The sequence below is a fragment of the Lytechinus pictus genome, chromosome 4 (genome assembly GCF_037042905.1).
Source record: "Lytechinus pictus isolate F3 Inbred chromosome 4, Lp3.0, whole genome shotgun sequence".
Lineage (NCBI taxonomy): Eukaryota > Metazoa > Echinodermata > Echinoidea > Temnopleuroida > Toxopneustidae > Lytechinus > Lytechinus pictus.
Window position 1 is genome coordinate 28260562 of NC_087248.1, and position 21598 is coordinate 28282159.

General features: G+C 38.3%; 1 protein-coding gene across 1 annotated transcript; it reads right to left on the bottom strand.

The window, feature by feature from the left end:
* LOC129258743 (uncharacterized) lies at positions 1 to 21179 on the bottom strand. The gene is made up of 6 exons (XM_054896971.2): positions 21051 to 21179; positions 17520 to 17658; positions 15094 to 15221; positions 12241 to 12315; positions 9414 to 9529; positions 1 to 8306 (listed from the first exon to the last, which is right to left on the bottom strand). Exons 2-6 carry the CDS (start codon positions 17590 to 17592, stop codon positions 3056 to 3058), a joined length of 5643 nt encoding a protein of 1880 aa, XP_054752946.2. The 5' UTR covers positions 17593 to 17658; positions 21051 to 21179; the 3' UTR covers positions 1 to 3055.
* Between the last annotated feature and the right edge of the window lie 419 nt (positions 21180 to 21598).

Here is a 21598-nt window from a genome sequence, read left to right on the forward strand (position 1 = left end):
GGCACAATATTTCATGAAGCTTGACAGCATGGACAAGTCGTCATTATCTGACAGTTACCATGGAAACAGTCAGGGTCAAAATAATAATAATAATAATATAGGGTATTTATATTGCGCACATATCCACCTTGTTAGGTGCTCAAGGCGCTCCTATATTACCCGGCTAAGCTAGGCGTTCATAGCGCACACAGCTTTTTAAGGAATTACTTCCTACCGGTACCCATTTACCTCACCTGGGTTGAGTGCAGCACATTGTGGATCAGTTTCTTGCTGAAGGAAATTACGCCATGGCTGGGATTCGAACCCACGACCCTCTGTTTCAAAGTCCGAAGACTAATCCACTGGGCCACAACGCTCCACAAATGCTTCTATAGCCAATCAAAATCATGGATTTCACTGACAATATAGCCAGTGCTGACAATCTTCATGAAACCGAGCACTCATCATAATAAAAATAAATAATGATATCTACACACAAATTTTCCTTAAAGCGTATCTTTCTTATGTCAAATTTACATAGTATGTACATGTATAACCTCTTCTTTAATACATAATTACAATTCTATAAAGTATAGACATATTCAATATGAATACATACATCAATTAAATATACATGAAAAATGCTGCAATCATACAGAAATTAAGTACTTGAAAGAATAATCAACATGCAATTAATTTGGTTTCTTACTGAAAGCCCCGGTAACAGCCCTCCAAACTGCACCAAATTTATTAACGACATGATGATGAGATAAACTAAAACAAGCTCTCCACCTGTATGTCTGATCAAAATTATCCCGGGAAGTTTTCCAGCCCCAAATATTTTTCTAGGAACCTGCTGCTGTTAATAATCATATCTAGCATTCATGAGGCAATGATTATTTAGTTGCTGATTCAATGGCGCACCCCAACTACAGCTCCAGCTGCTTAAGGTGCATTCAAGGAATTAAATCTGCCAGGTACCTATTCACCTCACATGGGTTGGGTGCAGCACAATGTGGGTAAATTTCTTGCTGACAGAAAACACGCCAAGGATGGGATTTGAACCCACGTCCCTCTGATTGAAAAACAAGGGTTGTAACCACTAGACCACAACGCCCCCACTATGTTGTACTATATGAATAAAAGAAGTATTTTTAGTAAATATTACGAGAGTTTTAAGAAGTTATCTTAATTTTGTTGTTGCTAAAAAGGTGTTATTTCATAAACCATTACCTGATGAAAAGGATTGCATTGGGTTAGAAATTGACGAATGATGCCACATGACATGCATGCACTTGTTTGTCAATTTGGTACATAACATAAAAATATGACTGTAATACCTCGGTCACATTAGCTCTAAGGCGACCGTACGGCGAGTCGAACAGCCGTTTTAACATTTTCGTACCAGCTACATATACATTGTAGGTGGTTTGAATAAAAATGAATGGGTTATTTTTGACTCGGCGTAGAGCAAATGTGACTGAGATATAAAGCATACACTTTAATCATTTTCGCTGATTCTTGGTTTTCAATAAAAAAATACACCAATGTCGAGCAATTGTCTCTGTCTTTCTAACCATGTACTTTTCTAGCAATGAATATGCTGTATTAAAGGCTGGGGACACATTGTGGAAATTTTTAAGTTGGTTTTCTCTGGAATGGGTTTGCACTGTCGTAGGTGTAATGATGACCGACAAAGAATATAGCTCTTCAGTAACGTGATGAAATACACACAGATGACCACTGTGAACTTTAACCTCCAAATCAAACAGATCATTGTCCCTTCAGTTTGCATATGTGAACCAAGTTTGAAGTTCATACTTTGAATGGATCTTTCTTCACTTCGAGAACATATTATGGGGTATATGACCTCTGTGGGCCTTTGACCTCCTGACCCCTAAATCTAATAAGTTTATTGTCCCTCCAAAATAAATTTTAAGAACCTTAAAGTAGTTGATCCCTTAATCGGTTCAATTATGGTGAGAAATAGACCATTCAGTGAACATGACCTCAGTGAACTATGACCTTTGAACTCAAAACCCTCAAATCTTCACTTCCACATGCAAACATGAGGTAAGTACTTAAAGGAAAAGTCCACCCCGACAAAAAATTGATTTGAATATAAAGAGAAAATTCCAAGAAGCATAACACTAAAAATTTCATCAAAATCGGATGCAAAATAAGAAAGTTATGACATTTTAAAGTTTCGCTTAATTTCACAAAACAGTTATATGCACATCCTGGTCGGCATGCAAATGAGGAGACTGATGACATCACCCACTCACTATTTCTTTTGTATTTTATTATATGAGATATGAAATATTCTAATTTTCTCTCATTATCAAATGAAACAGGGATTAATTCCTCCCTAAAATGTGGAATTAGCATTGTTTAATACTATATGGTTTAGTCAAGTTGGTCCCTATGGTCAAATCTGTAAAAAATGAAATATTGTATAATTCAAACAATAAAAAACAAAAGAAATAGTGAGTGATGGACATCATCGACTGACACATTTGCATGTCACTGAGTTGTGCATATCACTGTTTTTTGAAAAATAAGCGAAACTTTAAAATGTTATGCTAGTTTGATTTTTCTTTATTTATTCAAATCAATGTTTTGCTGGGGTGGACTTGACCTTTAATTAAATCTTCAAACAATTTTCATTTATTGCAAGAATAATGTATTTTCAGGTATTTAATGATGACCTTTGACCTTGAAACCCTGAAAATCAATCAAATCAGTGTCAATGCAATATGCAAGCTTGGACGAAGACTGAAGTTGATCCATGCAACGGTTCTATAGTTATGAGAACGAAAATGAGACGGACAGACACACAACCTGAGAGCATAATGTCGACAAAAAGCACCTAGATGGATGGCGTAAGTAGAAAACCGTCATGGAGGAAACACTTCAATAATTTCAAATACAAAGGTTGCCAATATGGTCTTTTGAGAAGAATTTACAATAACATTAATGGTAATTAGCCATCAATAATTGTGTAAAAATGACTATACTATCTATATTGTGAGTTTTATGTTAACCAAATAAAATTCCTATATTTCATTTCTTTATATCATGACTTCCTACATTCCGATGCTTTCTTTGATTTTCTTTGTGGTTCTCTTTTCTTTTCGCTTTCATGTAGCCTTGACTTTTTATCAATATCGTATAACTTGGACTTAGCTTTTTCACTCTCTTCTTTTCTTCGGACTCTCCTCCTTTCTTCCTGTTCCTTGCGCTCTTCTTCTAACCTCCTTGCTTCTTGTCTTTGATCTTCCCTTTTCCGCTCCATCCTACGACGGTCTTCTTCTCTTCTCCGATCCAAAGCTTTAATTCTTCTATCCTCTTCTCTTTTCTTCTCAGATTCTCTCTGCCTTTCTTCAAGTCTTGACCTGGGGTGACGATCATCACTGCGCAACTTTCCTTTGGAATCCCTGTCCTCTCTCTCTAAACGTCTCCTGCTTTCTCTCCTCTCCACATCTCTGTGTGACCTCTGTTCCGATGAGCCACTTCTACCTCTCTCACCTTTTCCATCTTTCATAGGCTTATGGCTGTCGGGGCCGCTTTCCCTTTTGCCACTTGAGGAAATCTGATGGACAGTTCTGTGGTGATGGCGGCTGGGATGAGATCTTTCAGATTCAGCCTCATGTCGTTGATCTGTCCTTGAATCTTCACGTGGTCGTTTTCTGTCATCTCTGTTACGTGAATCTTGTACAGTCTCTTCTTCTTCTTCACCATCTTCTAAGATCTCTCCTTCTTCTCCTTCTGAATCCTCACACTTTTGTCCAACCTCCTCATTAGCATCTTGATCGTCAACTATGTAATCCCTCATGGTGTCTTTCTCTATCTCTTTGCAGTCATCTTTATTTACTTCTGTTCCAAGACTGTTTCCTGCAGGTTCCAAACGCTTAACATTACCTTCTAGATCAGCGGAACAACTACCTGACTGGTTCATCCCCTCCCTCTCCTCGTCACTCTCTGCGCATGAATCATCTTTTCTTTTATGAGAAGTTGCAGGCTGTATATCAATGATGTAGATGCTATGCTCTTGTTCCTCCTCCTCCGCTGCATCTTCCTCGCGTTCAACATCTTCTACAAAGTCAAGTTCAATTTCAGACCCTTCCTCATCACTTCTGTCAGTGGCATTACTGGAAACTAGAGATTCATCCCCAGCTTTCCTAGGGCACGTTCTTTCACCTTCTTGCTGATGTTCTTGGTCAACCTCTGTCACTGTGCTTGGAGATAGATTTCTTGTCTGCTCATCAGTCCATTCACTCTCAACTGCTAGGGAGGGCTCTTTGAGAGCACCATTGCCAACACTTTGAGATACTGCAGTATTACTCGACTTCTCTTCAACTGTACTTGCTCCAGCTGCTTCTGTGGCAATTGCATCACATACACCTTTGTCTAAGTTTCCAAGGTTGAGAGGGTCAACTTTGGAAGAGCATAAGTCTTTAGATTGCAAATCAGCTGCTTTTCCTGAGGATATTTTAAAATGCTTTTCATTTGAAGTTTCACCAGTTTCACTGCGGGAAATTCCTTTTCCGTTCTCTTTTCTAACATTTTCGTCCATCTCTCCTCCTTCCTCTTGACCTGATAAAGATGTGTCAACGGCTAGAGGGTCCTTAGCATAGTCCATGTCTTGGGCACACCCATCATCAAAGACAGGAGCACCTACAGTGACAGATCTTTGATCAGGCTCAACACCCATCTTGGTGGAGGAATCTTGAATCTCTATATTGCTCCATTCACAAGTCAACTGCAGTGAAGTCTCCGCCTTATCAACTGGTTCTGATTCCTTCAAGATAACGACACTTTCCATTTCACTGAAGAGTTGATCAAAGTCCTTTTTCACCTTGGGGGCACTGTCACGCATGAAACTATCTAGGTCACCGTTTCCGGCATGCAAGGACACTGCATCGTTTTCTTCATCAAAGACTGGGTGATCACTTTCAGAATCATCATTGTTCAACGCATTCACACACGGATCAAATGCAATGCCTTGAGCAGGTTCAGATGATTTACTAGTGTTCAACTCCACTGACGTATCACAAAGACTGCTATCGATATCTTCTCCTTCATGGACCCTTTCCTGGAAAGTTGCACCTGCCACCAGTTTACCACTTAATGTAGTTTCCATTTGTAAGTCAGAAATTATCCCCTCTGAATTACTTGGAGCAGTAACACATTCACTATTGTTTGTTCGCAGTGGGGCATGAATATGTTGCAAATTCAAGTCGGATGGTTCATCGATCTCTGCTTCACCGGTTTGGCTTTCTTCTATTTTAAAAGCTTGATTATTCTCCAAAGAATCATTAGTGTCCTTGACTTGACCATCAGGCTTTTCAAAGGAGTTCAAGAAACTATTCTTAACGTTTTCTGAGCCAGTTCCAACACAGGACAGGTATGATGTATCATCCACAGATGAGGACAGGCACAGATCCTCAAACAAAATTCCTCTACTAACATTAGCTATTCCTGTTTCTCTGTCTGGCATTTCCAGCTCTCCTTCACAGACCGATTCCTTGAAGGGTGTAGAAATAGCTTCCTGTGGTAAAGCCTCAGTATTCAGGTTTGTGACACTTTCATTTCTGGTATGATCTTCTGTTTTACCATTTCTTTCATTTATCCTTTCATCTTGAACCTCAGAAAGCTCCTGTCCGTCCACAGAAGAGCTTGAAGTGTTACCGTTTGTCAAGGTTTTAACTTGAATATCTCCAGAGGTTCCAAATGCTGATTTGGTGATTTGTGAATCACATTCACCTTCTGTTTCATTGCTGGGTGCGATCTGGTTATCCAATTTGGTTTCAATGAACACTGATCCATCTTTGTCCTTGTCCCCAAAGCAATTTGTAATTTCAGAAGCAGTCTCTGGTTCACCTTGGTCGTGTAAACATGGTAATACCTCTACATCTGTAGCAATGGGAGCAACATCTTCTTGAGTCTTTGATTGTAATAAATCATCACTAATAGTATTTTCCCTAATTCTTTTCTTCCTTTCCAGAATCTCCTGCTCGGAACTGCTTCTCCTCTTGTGTTTCTTGCCTCTTTTAGCCGTTTTAAGAGTACTTGGCCTGCTCTTATGTTTGGAATGGGGGTGACTATGTTTGTGTTTTGATGAATGCATCTTTTTCTTCCCTGAAGAACTGTGTTTGGATTTTTCAGTTCTACTTGCCTTTTCATCATCATTATAATCACTGATGATTTCTCCTTCTGACAGCTCACCATCTTCTTTGTTCCTTTCAGTCTCTTTACTCAAACCTAATCCTGCAGCATCTGTTGACTGATTCGGGCCACCATTATCAGCCTGAAACCCTGACGCATACAAATAGGACATATCACTCTGTGTTGTGTCATAGGAATCGCTAACACTTGAGTGCGGTACCATAACTTTACTAGAGGTACATTCAATAGAGTCTTTCATTCCACAGGCAAGGACAGTGTGTCCTTCTTCATATGTAAAAGTGTTGGTACCATCTTCCCCAAGGTGAATCTCAGTTTCAACGTCCAATTTATAGGTATCTGCACTGCGAGAACCTGCCTTCAACTTTTTGGCATTGAGTTGGGATTCTTTACCCAGCGAAGATGACAATCTGTGCTTCCGTTTTCTATCACTACCTTGGCCCCTAAAACTTGAATCTGTTTTTGCCCAGTCTGTCAACCCATCGAAGCACAAATCCTTCACTGGTCTTGTTTTTGCATGCGTTCGGGATTTCTTGGGAGAGAAATTGCTACTTGAACGCTTGCTAAGCACAGCCTTAGCCTTCGCAACAGAATCTCTCGCAATGCTAGACATTCTTTCTCTTGCCCGACTCTGGCTTCTTTCCCTTCTTGAAGGCACTATAATACTGCTCAGTGTTTTCTGAATTTCTTTCGACCTGTATGAGTCCCTACTGGACTCTCGTATTGGTGTACTGGAACGTCTACTATTCCTTCTGTCTCTATCTCTGTGTCTGTCCCTCAAAACACTTCCTTTGAGGGATCCAGAGCGGTTGAATGCCAGAGACTCGGCTTGCTTCACTATTGTATCCCTTCCTGACCTTAGACTTTGAGAAGAAGATGACTTCCTTGGATGAATATTTTTACTTAGTTTGGGGTCATTGGCTTTATCGAGGAAATTGTTACAGGGTTTACCACTAGATGATCTTCTGTCGGTCTCACGGGTTTTATAATTGGATGATCTTTTACCAACCTCCCGGTCTCGAGACTTACTCCTAGATAATCTATCATCATTTGACCTGCTCCGTGGAGATCTACTGGGAGAACATCTTCTGTCATCTGACTTTGTTCTTGGAGACCTTTCACGCAAGCGAGTCCTAGGATGCATGTCTCGGTGGTCATCAGATATTTTCATAGACAATTCCTCTTTAGAGTGACTCTGTGTAGTTCTTTCAACGGACTTACTTCTTGATCTCACTTTCTCAACAGTTCTTTCTTCTCTTTTGGGGGGAGATGTCTCCTTTCTAGTCCGATTCTCAGTGGTTCTTTCAATTGATTTTCTTCTTGATCTCTCTTTCTCAATAGTTCTTTCTTCTGAGATGCGGTCTCGAGATTTACTCCTTGATGATCTATTGTCATCCGACCTGCTCCTTGTAGATCTACTGGGAGAACTTCTTTTGTAATCTGACTTAGTTCTGGATGATCTTTCATCTATGTGACTCCTGGGCAGTACATCTCTATGGTCATCAGATATTCTCATTGATGTCCTGTCTTTAGATTGAATCTCAGAAGTTCTTTCAATTGATCTACTTCTTGATCTCTCTTTCTCATCCATTTTTTCCCTCTTTGCTTCAGATGGCATCACAGCAGAATGCACATCCTCTGGCTTTCCTACATCTTTTGGGTCACAGAGTCTTGATGCAGCAACAGTATGTGGTGTAAGTGTCCCTTGCAACAGGCTTTCCTTAGGACCTGTCATCAATGGTTCCAACCTCTTTGTTTCTTTGCTCTCCAAACGACAGAGTTCAATCTCATGTGATGACTGCTGAGAAAGACGCAACAGAGTTTCCCCTATCGACCTCTTTGAACCATCTTGTTCAGGTTGTTCTGATGACAACACTTTTGATTGCAACATTGCAGTTGTAGGCTGCCTTTGATTCTTTGCTCTTTGCCTACGCACAAACATAGTCTCTTGAACATTTGGTTTCTGTTCGACATCACTATCGCTTTCTGCTGTTTTACGTAAGTCCTTGGTAGTTCTATTTATATTCTTAGGATGTTGGGTTCCATTCTGTCGCAGAAGGCCAGGCTGCCGCTGATGTTTGGGAAGTCTTCTAGTCTTACGATGGGGAGCACTTGCTGCAGGTCTTCCTCCATCAAGTTGCCTGTTTACAATAAAAAAAAAGGATGATGAGTATAAAACGATTACTATTCATTATACAAAAGGCCTTATAAAGAGATGCAAGAGAGTACAGTACTAAAACTGAATACGGTTGGAAGCAATCCGAAAGAGTTTATCATATGCCAGAGTGCTTTATATTTCGGACAACATAATTTTAAGTACAATAATTCAGGCTTGCTTGAAATTACATTCATTTCAATGGCACATGCTTACCCTGGAATAGCTAACACAGAAAACAACATGTGGGACCACACATATTTCAGTAATTTTTCTGATCTGCATTTGCTCATTATTAACCCATAATTACATATTTTCCTGAAAAACTGTTTGGCAGATATCATCATCATCATGTAAATATAGTTTTTTTAAATGTTTTGTTCATGTAGGTTTTGATCAATTCTGTGAACATTTTATATAAACTACATACACATTTAAAAGAAAGGGATGGAATACATGTATGCTTTACCCCCTCCCTTGCTATTAGATGGGTCCAAATAAACCAGCTTGACACAAATGTAAAAAAAAAAAAAAAAAAAAAAAAATCAAGCGCATGTTCCGAATGCATGCTTTTGATTGGTTTAAACATCAAGGGTTTATTTTCATTTGGTCCAAGTGCCAACTCGTCTATAATCATTTGGTCTACCATCAGTTCGTCCAATATCCACATGGTCTAATTGCCATTTCGTCCACTCACCATTTCGTCTACTAAGCCAGTTGGTCCAAAAGCCATTCAGTCTATATACCATTTGGTCTAATTAGACTAAGTATTAATTGGGCAAAATGATTGAAAATAAAACAAGTATTAGACCAACTAGTTATGAGACGAAATGGTCATAGACCACTTGGTGATTAGACGAAGTGATGATTGGACCACACGGTTATTGGCCCAAATGGTTGTTAGAAGAAATGTTGATGGACGGAATGGCATTAAACTAAATGAAGGTAGACAATGTGGTGAGTGGACAAGTTGGCAGTGGACGAATTGGCAATTTACCCACTCAAGTTGCAGTTGATTTTTTTTTAGTTTGCTTGGCATGCATCGTTTGGCTGCATTGGACCCCAATTGGGCGTAACATTGGTAAGTACTCACATATCACGTAATTCATTGAGTTCTCTATCCTTCCGCTGCAACTCCATCTTGGCTGTCTTCAGCAGGACAGAGATGTTGCTCTTCAGGACTTGGTTCTCTTTGGTCAAGGTCTCATTCTGTTCATACAAATATAGAAATTAGTTTCATGAATCCAACCCTTTTGCGTAACAAATTTCATTAGCATTTTTAGTCATCGGAGAAAAGCTCTCAAAGATGTTCTGTACAGTCGTACACAAAAGATTTGTGCAGTAAATCTTTAAACAAGTGGAACGCCTCTGGCAGTCTCGCCTGCATTACGCAATTTAATATAGCAGCAGTGCTAACTTTGAAAACTACCGTACTATAAAATAATCATTCACAAAAACATCATTCATATAATGACATAATACCACGTTCATTGACCATAAATGACATTTGAACGGAGACTTAAGACTGTCAACTACACCCATGTCCACATTTCATTCACTCTATCCATAAACTTTCAAAGTTATGATGGCACTTCAACAATTACCCCAACATGGCCTAAGTTTATTGACCTTAACTGACCTTTGACTTGGTTTTGTGACCTGAAACTCACAGGGGATGTTCAGTGATGCTTGATTACTCTTATATCCCAAGTTTTATGAACTAGATCCATAAACTTTCAGAGTTAGGATGGTAATTTAACATATACCCCCAACATGGCCAAAGTTCATTGACTTTAAATGACCATTGACCATGGTCATGTGACCTGAAACTCGCACAGGATATTCAGTGGTACTTGATTAACCTAATGTCCAAGTTTCATGAACTAGATCCATAAATTTTCAAAGTTATGATGGTAATTTAACAAATACCCCCAACTTGGCCAAAGTTCATTGACCCTAAATGACCTTTGACCTAGGTCAATTGACCTGAAACTCGAGCAGAATGTTCACTAATACTTGATTAACCTTATGCCCAAGTTTCATGAACTAGGTCCATATACTTTCTAAGTTATGATGTCATTTCAAAAACTTAACCTTCGGTTAAGATTTTGAAAATAATTTTCCCAACATGGTCTAAGTTCATTGACCCTAAATGACCTTTGACCTTGGTCATGTGACCTGAAACTCGCACAGGATATTCAGTGGTACTTGATTAACCTAATGTCCAAGTTTCATGAACTAGATCCATAAATTTTCAAAGTTATGATGGTAATTTAACAAATACCCCCAACTTGGCCAAAGTTCATTGACCCTAAATGACCTTTGACCTAGGTCAATTGACCTGAAACTCGAGCAGAATGTTCACTAATACTTGATTAACCTTATGCCCAAGTTTCATGAACTAGGTCCATATACTTTCTTAGTTATGATGTCATTTAAAAAACTTAACCTTCGGTTAAGATTTTGAAAATAATTTTCCCAACATGGTCTAAGTTCATTGACCCTAAATGACCTTTGACCTTGGTCATGTGACCTGAAACTCAGGCAGGATGTTCAGTAATACTTGATTAACCTTATGTCCAAGTTTCATGAACTAGGTCCATATACTTTTTAAGTTATGATGTCATTTCAAAAACTTAACCTTAGGTTAAGATTTGATGTTGACGCCGCCGCCGCCGTCGGAAAAGCGGCGCCTATAATCTCGCTCTGCTATGCAGGCGAGACAAAAAATTGGAGCATATTGCAATGGGATACCAGGGGCCCGTCTTACAAAGAGTTGCAATGGATCTGATCAATCGAACTATGGACAGCCAGCAACATCAAAATCTATTATGCATGTTTGTTCAAAATATTTTCTAACTATCATTCATATTCATGCATTGTTTTCTTAAAAATTCACTGCGCTTCTCTTTGTTAACCAAGGACATTGTGCAAATTTCCTATAGAAAAAATTATGACACTGAAGGCTTTCCATAGAGTTACGATTGATTGGATCAATCATAACTCTTCGTAAGATGGGCCCCAGGGAAACTATTACCTGTACATCCAAACTATTTTCAGGGAGCCAAAAAGCAAACAATCACAAAATAAAGGATTAATGCTATTAAAAAAAAACATGCAAATTGATCACATCTATGGAAAGCGATCAATGTCATAATTGTCTCACTGAGCCTGAATGGATCATACAAGCAACCAATGCAATTCCAGAAGTTAGGCTACATACTGATCATCAGCTTTGGAATGTGATCTATATCATAATGTCTCACTGAGCATTCATGGATCTAACAACTGAACTGATGCAATCCCAGACTAAAGACTAAATTCCTATTATAACAATGAATAAATTGATCTCAACTATGGAAAGCGATACACGTCATAATCATTGGGCCTTCAGCTCATGGATCTAACAAGTCACCATTGCAATTCCAGAATATAGGCCAAATTCCTATTATAATTAATAAAACTCAGTTAATCTCAGCTGTGGAAAGCGATCAATGTGATAATTTCTCATTGAGCCTTAGATGGACATACTGTAGTTACATTCTGTGATCGGCCCAAAAAATTTGATCCAAACTGATGCATATGAAAAGAAATAAATAAGTAGATTTAAAATGAAGAAATAGTAATCTTGAAATCAAGAAAATAATTAATCTCTCCTGCATACAAAGCTATGTAATCACGATCCTTCTTTATACAGTATGACATCAAATAATTCAAGCCCAAACAAATTTTAAAAATTTCTAATATTGACAGCTATTTTAAAAGGTGTTTCTTATAAAATCAAAATACTCAGTAGGCAAGCTGTGAAAGTGCATAAAACTTGTATTGTTGTGCTTCCTACTTTTAATAGGGTTTAAATTTGTCAATTTCACATTTCACATATAGCTTTGGTTGAATTCTTTAAAACTTGGTTAACTAACCTCTTTGGTTAACTTGGTGACTTCAATCAAGGCGGCATCAAGTTGAGTTTTGAAAGATGTCTTTTCTTCCTTGAGCTAGAATGAAAACAAAATGATACATCAATAAAATGTACATCAGCGTTACACTTCTGACAATCAACCCCCCGCCCCCCAAAAAAAAGTACTGAAAAGGTCCAGGAAGACATATTACTATTCTTATTCAAATCAGATTAATTAACAATAAATTGTGTTCCTTTTCCAGATGGTAAAAAGTCTAACCCAAGTACCCAAACAAAAGTTTATTCATAAAGAGAGAAATCGAATAACGGTAAAAAACATAACTGACCATTTGATCCAAAAAAGATCTAGAACATTTATAAAGGAAAGTACCTCATAAAAAGGAATTTCAATATCCGCTTTACTTCACAAAAACAATTATACACACATCCTACATGTAGTCAGTATACAAGCACATGTCAGAACTGACATCACTAACTCACTATTAAAAAGCTTACTGTACGAAATATTTTAATTTATTACATTTATTGTATGAAATACTTTAATTTTAATATAATGTAAAATGTTTTGACTCCTCCCTAAACATGTGGGATTACCATTTCAAAACCTACTGTCATTCAATTAAGCTCCCTTATTCTCATTTGTACAGATTAGTTATTCTGTTAATGAGGCAAATGGAATACTTTGGAAAATTTGTTTAACAATTACCATCTTACATGCCAGACCAAACACAAGCAAACCTCTGCCAAACACAACTCTGACCTGGGGGCCGTTTCATAAAGCTGTTTGTATGAAGTTAAGAGTGACTTTAATGAACAACTGGTGATCCTTTCTAATGGTAAATTATATTCACAATCAAATGATCATTGATGATTATTAAGTGCATAAGAAAGGTTCACCGCTCGCTCTTAAAATCGCTCTTAACTTACGAACAGCTTTATGAAACACCCACCAGGGTCAATGAGTATTATAAGTCTCATACAATCAAACTATATACAAGTAATAAATAGAGTCAGGTAGATCTGTTATTAGGGCATACAGGTGACTCTCACTATTACATGTATGCAAATTCCTTGGGACCACACAAATTCATTTGACGTCAGCGAAATTTGACAGAGATGTTATAATAATAATAATAATAATGTCCTATTTTACCCAGGGTAGCCACTTCAGTTCTAAAAACTGTTCTCCAAGCTGGACCTGCTTATACATGATAATGTTATTATTACCCCGGCTTTAGCACGGCTACCCTGATCGGGCGCTCGAGCATTTGAGGAATCTCTTCCTACTGGGTCCCCATCCACCTCACCTGGGTTGAGTACAGCACAGTGAGGATAAATTTCTTGCTGAAGGAAAACACACCATGGCTCGGATTCAAACCCACGACCCTTTGTTTTAAATAGGCGAGAGTCAGAACCACTAGACCACGACGCACCCACTTCTCAAAATATGTTTTGCATATATTCTGGTCTGAAATAATGCTTTGAGTTAGTCAGCTCTGCTAATCGCATATAGCTGATTCTCAGTGATAAAAACTATTGGTAGCAAGAATTTCCTTCCGAACACGTGGATGTGCTATACGGGTAACTTCCGGCGCAAGTTCTTGTCGGTTCCCAGCGTTCGGAACGCCTAGACTGTTAAAAAATCTTCTTAGTTGCCAAACAGTCAAACGCTGAAATCAATCTATATGATCGTTAATACAATTCTATAATTTGGTAGAGCTAGAGAAACAAATAAATTTGCACTGAGCTCGCTACATGTTATGCAGCTATATCCATGTACAATACAGCTGAGTGGAGCTGCTGCATTGACTACCAACGGAAGTGCATGTGACGTTCCAGAAAAATTACCACGAACACTGCTATGATTGCTAGTTGATATCACCAATATGAGCTATATATGCAATGAGAAGAACTAGACTCAGTTTTCAGTACAATTCCTTGAACTCATTTCCCATAAGGCTTGGTCCCACTGCACTTACGGATGCAGAGAGGACGTAAAAGGGAAAAGAATCTTGCCACCTTGGAAAACGTCATGTATCCGTTGTGTACTCTTTGCATGTAAAGTACATGTTTCATACGCATGTCCATCAAGCATCTGTCCAACTGTGATTTCATTGTTCACCCATTTTGTCCATTGTCTGGAGCGGATCAAAGCGGATGGAGCCACCCCAAAATTTTGCTTGTCTGCTGTATCTGTTATGAGTATGTTTTGTGTCCGTCGACCAGTGGGACCAGGCCTTTAAACCTGTTTAGGAAACCAGTTTAGAAGATCACTTCGCGAGCATCATCACCACCATCTTCTGACCTGGTTTCCAGAGCCACTCCACAAAAAGCGGTCTTGTTGCTATGGAAGCGCTGACAGTGGAAACACGTTTTGTGTGCGAAATTTGAAACTGCAGCGTAGATATTCTACAGTGTGTACCGAGTGACGTACCCAATATGCACACATTCTTGTACTTCCGTGTGAAGCTTGTTTCCTGAAGATGTGTCCCCACCTACACCTAAACCAGTTTAGTGGTCTTAAAAAACGCAACACGAGGTGGTTTTCCAAAATGGTTTGGAAGACCACTTAAGATCACTTTCAAGAAAGTTCCAAGCGTTCCCTGAACACGTTAAACTAGTTTCTACTAAACTAGTTAAAGGACACCGATGAGAACAGGGTCTTACTCAACTAGAGTCTGCTTCATTTCAAGATAGGTCAAGGCTCCGTCTTACAGAGATTACAATCAACCTAACCTATATGGAAATCCAATAATCAATTGTAACTCTTTGTAAGATGGGGCCCAGGCTACGCAAATACATGACCCAACACGCTCTTTCTCTGGTTTGAAGAGACGATTGAATTTGAAATTACCTTAGCCATAGATAAAGCAGCCTCTTCACTGTCTCTGACGACCATGTCGGTGTAAAGATCAAGGGCGGACATATTGGTTTCATCATCAATCGCACCGTCGGGATCCTGGGCGTTGCCTCCGTCATCATCTGAGGGTACAAGGATCCACATAGACACTGGTGGGTTACAATCTCATTACATTGATTATTATCATTTATTGATTGCATGAATGAATCTATCTGTATCTCATTAAAACATCAGTGCATCATCACATTACAAGTAAAGAGCAAAGAACAGAATGCAAGTAATCACAGACCAGTATGCTGACTTTGAAAACAACCAAGATAATTGAACTGATGTATGTTTCGATTCATCCAGGAAGAAAGACAAATAACGATAAGAAATAAATCTGATCATCTGGACTTACTGTTTGAAACGGAGGGAACCGTTTCACAGACATAAAATTGTTCTCTCTGTTTCACTTCTGACGAGCTGAAGAAGCGTTCCGTTCAGACGTGAACCTGTTCTCTCTGTTTCAAACAGTAAGTCCCGATGATCAGATTTATTTCTCATCGTTATTCGACCAAGATGATTATTCACAAAAAAACACCATTCATACTATTGAATTCATTGATCGGAAATGACATTTTACCTTGATCAAGGGACTTGACACTTGTGCAAAATGATAAATGATACTTGATTACCCTAATGTCAAAGTATCATGCAACAGCTTCATTTACTTTCAAAGTAATGATACCATTTCAAAACTTAACCTAGGTTAAGATTTTGATACATAGTCAAAGTTAATTGACCTAAATGATCTTCGAACTTAATTATGTGACCAAAAACTCATTAACCTTGGTTCAGATTTCAATGTTGATACCTCACAATGGTCAAAGTTCATTGACCCTAAATGACCTTTGACATTGATCATGTGACCTGAAACTCAGGCAAGATGATTACTGTTACTTCATTAAACCTTTTCCCCAAATTTCATGAACTAGGTCCATACTTGTGTTATGATGACATTTCAAAACTTAAACTTGGTTAAGATTTCAATTTTCATGACGCTGCTGCCGACGTCTCGCTCTGCTACATGTATGCAGGCGAGGTAAAAATAGGGGAAAAAAATAAAGTTATCACGTTAACTTAAACAAGTGGAACGCCTCTGGCAGTCTCGCCTGCATTACGCAATTTAATATAGCAGCAGTGCTAACTTTGAAAACTACTATAAAATAATCATTCACAAAAACATCATTCATATAATGACATAATACCACGTTCATTGACCATAAATGACATTTGAACGGAGACTGTCAACTACACCCATGTCCACATTTCATTCACTCTATCCATAAACTTTCAAAGTTATGATAGCACTTCAACAATTACCCCAACATGGCCTAAGTTTATTGACCTTAACTGACCTTTGACTTGGTTTTGTGACCTGAAACTCACAGGGGATGTTCAGTGATGCTTGATTACTCTTATATCCCAAGTTTTATGAACTAGATCCATAAACTTCAGAGTTACAATAGGATGGTAATTCAACAAATACCCCCAACACGGCCAAAGTTCATTGACCTTTAATGACCTTTGACCATGGTCATGTGACCTGAAACTCGTACAGGATGTTAAGTGATACTTGATTACTCTTATGTCCAAGTTTTATGAACTAGATCCATAAACTTTCAGAGTTAGGATGGTAATTTAACATATACCCCCAACACGGCCAAAGTTCATTGACCTTAAATGACCATTGACCATGGTCATGTGACCAGAAACTCGCACAGGATATTCAGTGGTACTTGATTAACCTAATGTCCAAGTTTCATGGACTAGATCCATAAATTTTCAAAGTTATGATAGTAATTCAACAAATACCCCCAACTTGACCAAAGTTCATTGACCCTAAATGACCTTTGACCTTGGTCACGTGACCTGAAACTCGAGCAGGATGTTCACTTATACTTGATTAACCTTATGTCCAAGTTTCATGAACTAGGTCCATATACTTTCTAAGTTATAATGTCATTTCAAAAACTTAACCTTCGGTTAAGATTTTGAAAATAATTTTCCCAACATGGTCTAAGTCCATTGACCCTAAATGACCTTTGACCTTGGTCATGTGACCTGAAACTCAAGCAGGATGTTCAGTAATACTTGATTAACCTTATGTCCAAGTTTCATGAACTAGGTCCATATACTTTCTAAGTTATGATGTCATTTCAAAAACTTAACCTTAGGTTAAGATTTGATGTTGACGCCGCCGTCGCCGTCGGAAAAGCGGCGCCTATAGTCTCGCTCTGCTATGCAGGCGAGACAAAAACATATCGACACAAGAGCTCAGAGGGGTAACAAATTCATTATTTTTTTCATCCAAAGTCAGAATCGTTTAGAGGTCTGCATTTTTTATGACAAGTTGAACATCGCCTTAAAAATCTTACCATAGGAGAAATCATAAAGCCCCATTTCCTGTCTTTCTCGCTGAATCTCTTCGATTGGTTGATCAAAGTCCATGGTGGTAGTTAAGTCACATATGGTTGGTCGAGACAAATATACAACTCTCACACAGCTTCAAAGAATCTAGAAAAAAAAGAAGAATACAAAAATCATTATTAGCCAAATTCAAAGGAGAACGATCCTGCAACCCTCTTGATAACCAATGGCACTGATGGCGATTGCCATACATGTACATGTATGTTTCTACGATGGGCACCTGTTGGTTTGTGGACCTTTTGTCTCTGTCTCTTGTATATCAATTATTATATCCCTCTTCAATATTCATGAGTATTCTAGATAAACGATTGGTCAATTCGTGATCATGAGACAAAGTATAATTTCAGTAGGAAAACACATCGCTGCAAATAGCTCTGTATAGTTTTCTTTTAGCTCTGTATTGTTTTCGATATACTTTCATGGGAGAACTGCGCATGCTCAACATGTTCTCCCAACGTTGAACTGTGCATGCTCCATGACTTGTCCGGATCCAGATCCGTACCGTTTATTCGCGCAAATGAATAAAAGCTCTTGCTTAAATTACTTACCGATTATCTAAAAAGTCAGGGTGGAATTGGGTCTAGATCATCATGTAGAAAATATAATTCCATGACGGCCATTCATACAGTATTAATATATTTTGAATAACCATACCTAACAAAGTGAGTCAAGATCTGATAAAAAGTCTATAATTACGAATTATAAGTAAGCCAACGCATTTACAATTTACATCTTGAGAGAAAATGCAGCGGCGCAGCGAACTCTCATTAACTGGAGTCAGGATGAAGCCGTGCGCAGCCTACCCAGCACCAGGAACTGGTTAGCAATCAGCATTATCTAACAGGCCTGGGACTAGGTCCGGCAACGTTAGAATTGGTCTAGATTAGTTACACAGCAAGTACTAGGTCTACAAGTTTAAGAGGGATACTAAACAAATATATCAGGCGTTTCCTTTGAAAGCATAGTGGGAATCATTATTTCTTGGTTGGTCTGGCAATATAACTTTTTTTCCCTTGGGGGAAAATAGTAACTGCCTCGAATAAATAATTCCCACTATACTCTCTCAAAGCCTGATTAGTATATTATACATGTAACAGGAAAATTTCTTTTTTTTTGGGGGGGGGGGGGAGCAATTTAGAAAAAAAAATTGAGAGCCATTTTTCAGTTTACCAGAGCCATTTTAAGGATTCAGTGCATGGTTTCCCATCGCAGTTTGTCCTGCTTGTTTACAAATTCATTTAATGTATTTTTTTTTATTTAATTGCTATTATTTTTTCTTTACTGTTTTCAATTGTCAAATGATAATACCATAAAGATCGATTTATCATCGGCCATTTTTGTTATGAATCATAACAAAATGGCCGATCTAGACTGGGGTAGAAGGAGAGAACTTTTCGTTTTTTGAGGTTCCAGTCTGTGCCTCGATGTCAGGAAACTGCCACTCGTTAGACCTTCATCCATATAATCGTGGTAAGTGCATAATTTCTGTTTTGACAATTCATTTGGAGAAATATTTAGACCATAAATCACGCTAGTCCCGTGAGTATGGTCAAATACACGGTAAGCCCCTGGGCCTACATTAGTAAATGATTTTTACTCTCAAGAAGCCACCTGGCTAAGTGCACCATGAAATCACATGCGTTGTGTGAGGTTTAGTAATAGTAATTAGTATAGCTAACCTCGCATGCATGTGTGAGTGAATAAAGGTAAGCCCAAGGCCAAGATAGACCAAAAGTTTCGGTCTCTGTTATCAGTAGAGGCGCACGGCCAATATGGAAGACTGTCTCCCATGAGAGAGATTATCTCCAATATCAGAGACTTTTGTAAAGAATTTAGGTATCCAATTTCAGAGACAGTCTCCAGTTTGGGAGACCAATTTCCTTTGTTTACATTTGCTGCAAAAGGATTAGCTTGGCGGCAAATAAAAATGTGATAAGCAGATTCCTCATGAGAAATTACCCCTTTTCACCGTCTACTTTGAAAATTCACCGTCTACTTTTGTTTTGATAAGGATTTTTGTTTTCATCCACACACAAAACAAATGGGCTTCTGATCTCAGACTCAGTGAGGCAAAATTTTGGATGAAAAAAAATCTGCTTATGTTGGTGTTGTTTCTTTTGTTCTTTTGCAAAGCAAGTCTCCAATATGGGAGATTGTCTCCCATATTGGCCGTACGCCTCTACTGGTTATGTCGGTTCCGCTGAACTCCGTTGGCTCCACTCACCAAATACAGAGACCGAAGTTCTAGCTCGATCTGTACAGTACTACAGGGACTCAATGGCCAGTAGAGGCGCACGGCCAATATGGGAGACTCTCTCCAATAGGGGAGACAATCTCTCACATTGGAGACTTGCTTTGCAAAAGGACAAAAGAAACAACACCAACAAAAGTATGATTTTTTCCACCCAAAATTTTGTCTCACTGAGGTCAGAAGCCCATTTGTTTTGTGTGTGATTGACAACAAAATTCCTTATCAAAATAAAAGTAGACGGTGAATTTTCAAAGTAGATGGTGAAAAGGGGTAATTTTTCATGAGGAATCTGCTTATCACATTTTTATTTGCCGCCAAGGTAATCCTTTTGCGGCAAATGTAAGCAAAGGAAATTGGACTCCAAAACTGGAGACTGTCTCTGAAATTGGATACCCAAATTCTTTACAATTAATACAAAAGTCTCTGATAATGATATTGGAGATAATCTCCCACATTGGAGACAGTCTCCAATATTGGCCGTGCGCCTCTACTGATGGCCATATGTTTATGTATCAAGTTTGGATAAAACAGGAAAGTGAAGTTGCGTGACAGCCGAAGTAAGTCACTGTAGCCTAGTCTTAATTTATTTTTCCCCGTTTTGGTGCATTTCAGGCCAAAACTGAATAATCTTTATTTTGGTAGGCCTAGTTCTTTTTATATATTTTCATGAAATAAAGACAAAAATCGATGAGCCCCGTCGAGGGATTTTGCATTGTAACTTAAATGTTAACCCCCTAATGATGGCTGCACGATAGCGAGCCATACGAATACAAGGAGAAATAAAACAAATAAAAATGTTAAATTTAAAAAACTCCTCGAACATGTCGAAACAGACGGCTGCCACTGCCAGCTGTCTAAGCCCAACTTGGGCCCCAAGACTGAATAATTTGCAGTCAAAGATTCGCACGGTAGTCCGATTTATAGCCTCCAAAAACAGATTTCCGTCCTCGATAACTCCTTAGACTTAGTTAGACATAGGCCTAGGCCCTAGACTCCTAGTTAAATTCACTGGGAAAAAAGGCGCCAGTGGGATTTGTATCGGCGACTTCAAGCGAGTGCGGCCCCTCCTAAGTTATATGTAATGACGATGTTGATTTCATTTAGTTCAAAGAGACGTCAATCTCCGCAACTCCAGCAGCAGAAATCTCTCGCATTTCCACTTCTATATTGAAGCAATATTAGAACTGTTTTACGGTGGAAATACTAGGAGTAATTAAGAACTACTCACCGTCCTCAATATCGACAGATTAATCGCTACGGAGGATTAAGAACGTAATAATATCGACAGTTCTTGATTCCGACACTTGGTTTTTGTTTTCTTTTAGCGGGTATATCTCTACGGTGACATCGAGAATATAAATAAGAAATGAAATAAATACATGTTTTTAAAATCTTTTGGGGGGGACAATTTTTTGTATGTTGAATAATATTTCAACGTCAAGTATGACAGTTTTGTAGTGCTTTCTGATGCATAATTGTTAAAAAATATTTTCAAGTTGTCAGTATTATCTATATAGGCCTATATATTTTTCATTTTTATCTTTTATTTTCTTCTCTCATAACAAATTGAACATTATCATACAGTATGTAAATTCAAAACGTATTTAATCATATTACGCCGTAATTACAAAACTTGGTTTTGAACTGTGATTGAACTAATACCACGAACATATATTATCACACTTTCCATTTTTAGAATTGATAAACTTATAGCGTTTCATGAACTAAATATACTTAAAAACTTAAATATACTTATACTTAAAAACGTTGCTAATT